Source organism: Terrapene carolina, unplaced genomic scaffold, assembly GCF_002925995.2.
Source record: "Terrapene carolina triunguis isolate 2854851 unplaced genomic scaffold, T_m_triunguis-2.0 Scaffold13581, whole genome shotgun sequence".
Lineage (NCBI taxonomy): Eukaryota > Metazoa > Chordata > Testudines > Emydidae > Terrapene > Terrapene triunguis.
The window spans coordinates 1-1313 of NW_020677932.1; the positions used below are offsets into that span (position 1 = coordinate 1).

The 1313-nt window shown below is 66.6% G+C and overlaps 1 protein-coding gene across 1 annotated transcript; it reads left to right on the plus strand.

Moving 5' to 3' along the window:
* Positions 1–65: 65 nt before the first annotated feature.
* Positions 66–1259, plus strand: LOC112124168 (myosin-10-like; the record flags this gene model as incomplete). The annotated part of the gene is made up of 3 exons (XM_024222701.2): positions 66–176; positions 616–759; positions 1140–1259. Coding segments are annotated over 3 exons (375 nt in total), but the record flags the coding sequence as incomplete, so codon positions are not given.
* Positions 1260–1313: the final 54 nt, after the last annotated feature.

The following is a 1313-nucleotide window of genomic DNA, read 5'->3' on the forward strand; positions in this document are numbered from 1 at the left end:
CTGGGGGTGATTCCTCCCCCCTGTGGGAGGGGGGTTGGTCCCAGGGCCCACGTCCCTTTCCTTAGCACCGGGCTCAGACCTGCTGGAGAAATCTCGTGCCATCCGCCAGGCCAAGGACGAGAGAACCTTCCACATCTTCTACCAGCTGCTGGTGGGGGCGGGCGAGAACACAAAGGGTACGGAGCCTCCCTGCGACCCCCACGGCCCGCCCAGACCGGGGCAGAACCCAGGAGTCCTGGCTCCCACCCCCCTGCTCTAACCACTACACCCCCCTTCCCTCCCCTCTCAGAGTTGGGAGAGAACCCAGGAGTCCTGGCTCCCAGCCCCCCTGCTTTAATCACTGGCCCCCACTCCCCTCCCAGAGCCAGGGAGAGAACCCAGGAGTCCTGGCTCCCAGCCCCCCTGCTCTAGACCCCACTCCCCTCCCTGACTCACTCTCTGGGGGCTGAGACAGTACAGCAGTCCTTTGTGGGGCTCCTTGGGGCAGGCTGCCCCTGCTGGTCCTAGCAGGAGGTGGCCAGTTGGACGTGGTACTGCCCCCGTCCGCGCTGGTCCTGGGGGGCGTGAGGTGGCGAGTCGGACGTGGTGCTGACCCCGTCCCTGTCTCCCCCGCAGCTGAGCTGCTGCTGGAGCCGTTCAACCAGTACCGGTTCCTGTCCAACGGGTTCCTGCCCATCCCGGGCCAGCAGGACAAGGAGATCTTCCAGGAGACCATGGAGTCCATGCGCATCATGGGCTTCTCCCCCGAGGAGATCCACAGTGAGTTGTCCCCCCCGTTTGGGGGCAGATCCCCACCTGGGGGGGGCACAGCTAGTACCCGGAGGGGATTATGGGGATGGAAACCTGAGGGGTGGGGAAGCCAATGTAGAGTGGGGCTTAGGAGAGGAGGGTCGAAACTGGGGGGGGGGTCTGGGGCAGGGTGTGGGAGGTGGCAGGCCAGGAACTGGCAGCCTGTGTGGGGTTGATCTAGTGGAGGGGGGATAGAGGGACCCTGAGGTTGGGGGGCAGGATCTGGGGGATCAGGTAGGATTGGATCTGGGGTGGCAGGGGGGGAAGCCCCCGAGTGGGAGGAGTGGGATGGGGACTGGGGGGCCACGGGGAGGGCCCCCTGCCCCCCTCACCGGCTCCCCGCCCCCCAGGCATGTTGCGGATGGTGTCGGCCGTGCTGCAGTTCGGGAACATCGTCTTCCGCAAGGAGCGAAACACGGACCAAGCCTCCATGCCGGACAACACAGGTACGGCCCCGATCCAGCCCCGGGGTGGGGGGTTGGCTGGCTCAGGGGGGCAGGGAATGGGACACGGGGCCTTTCTCC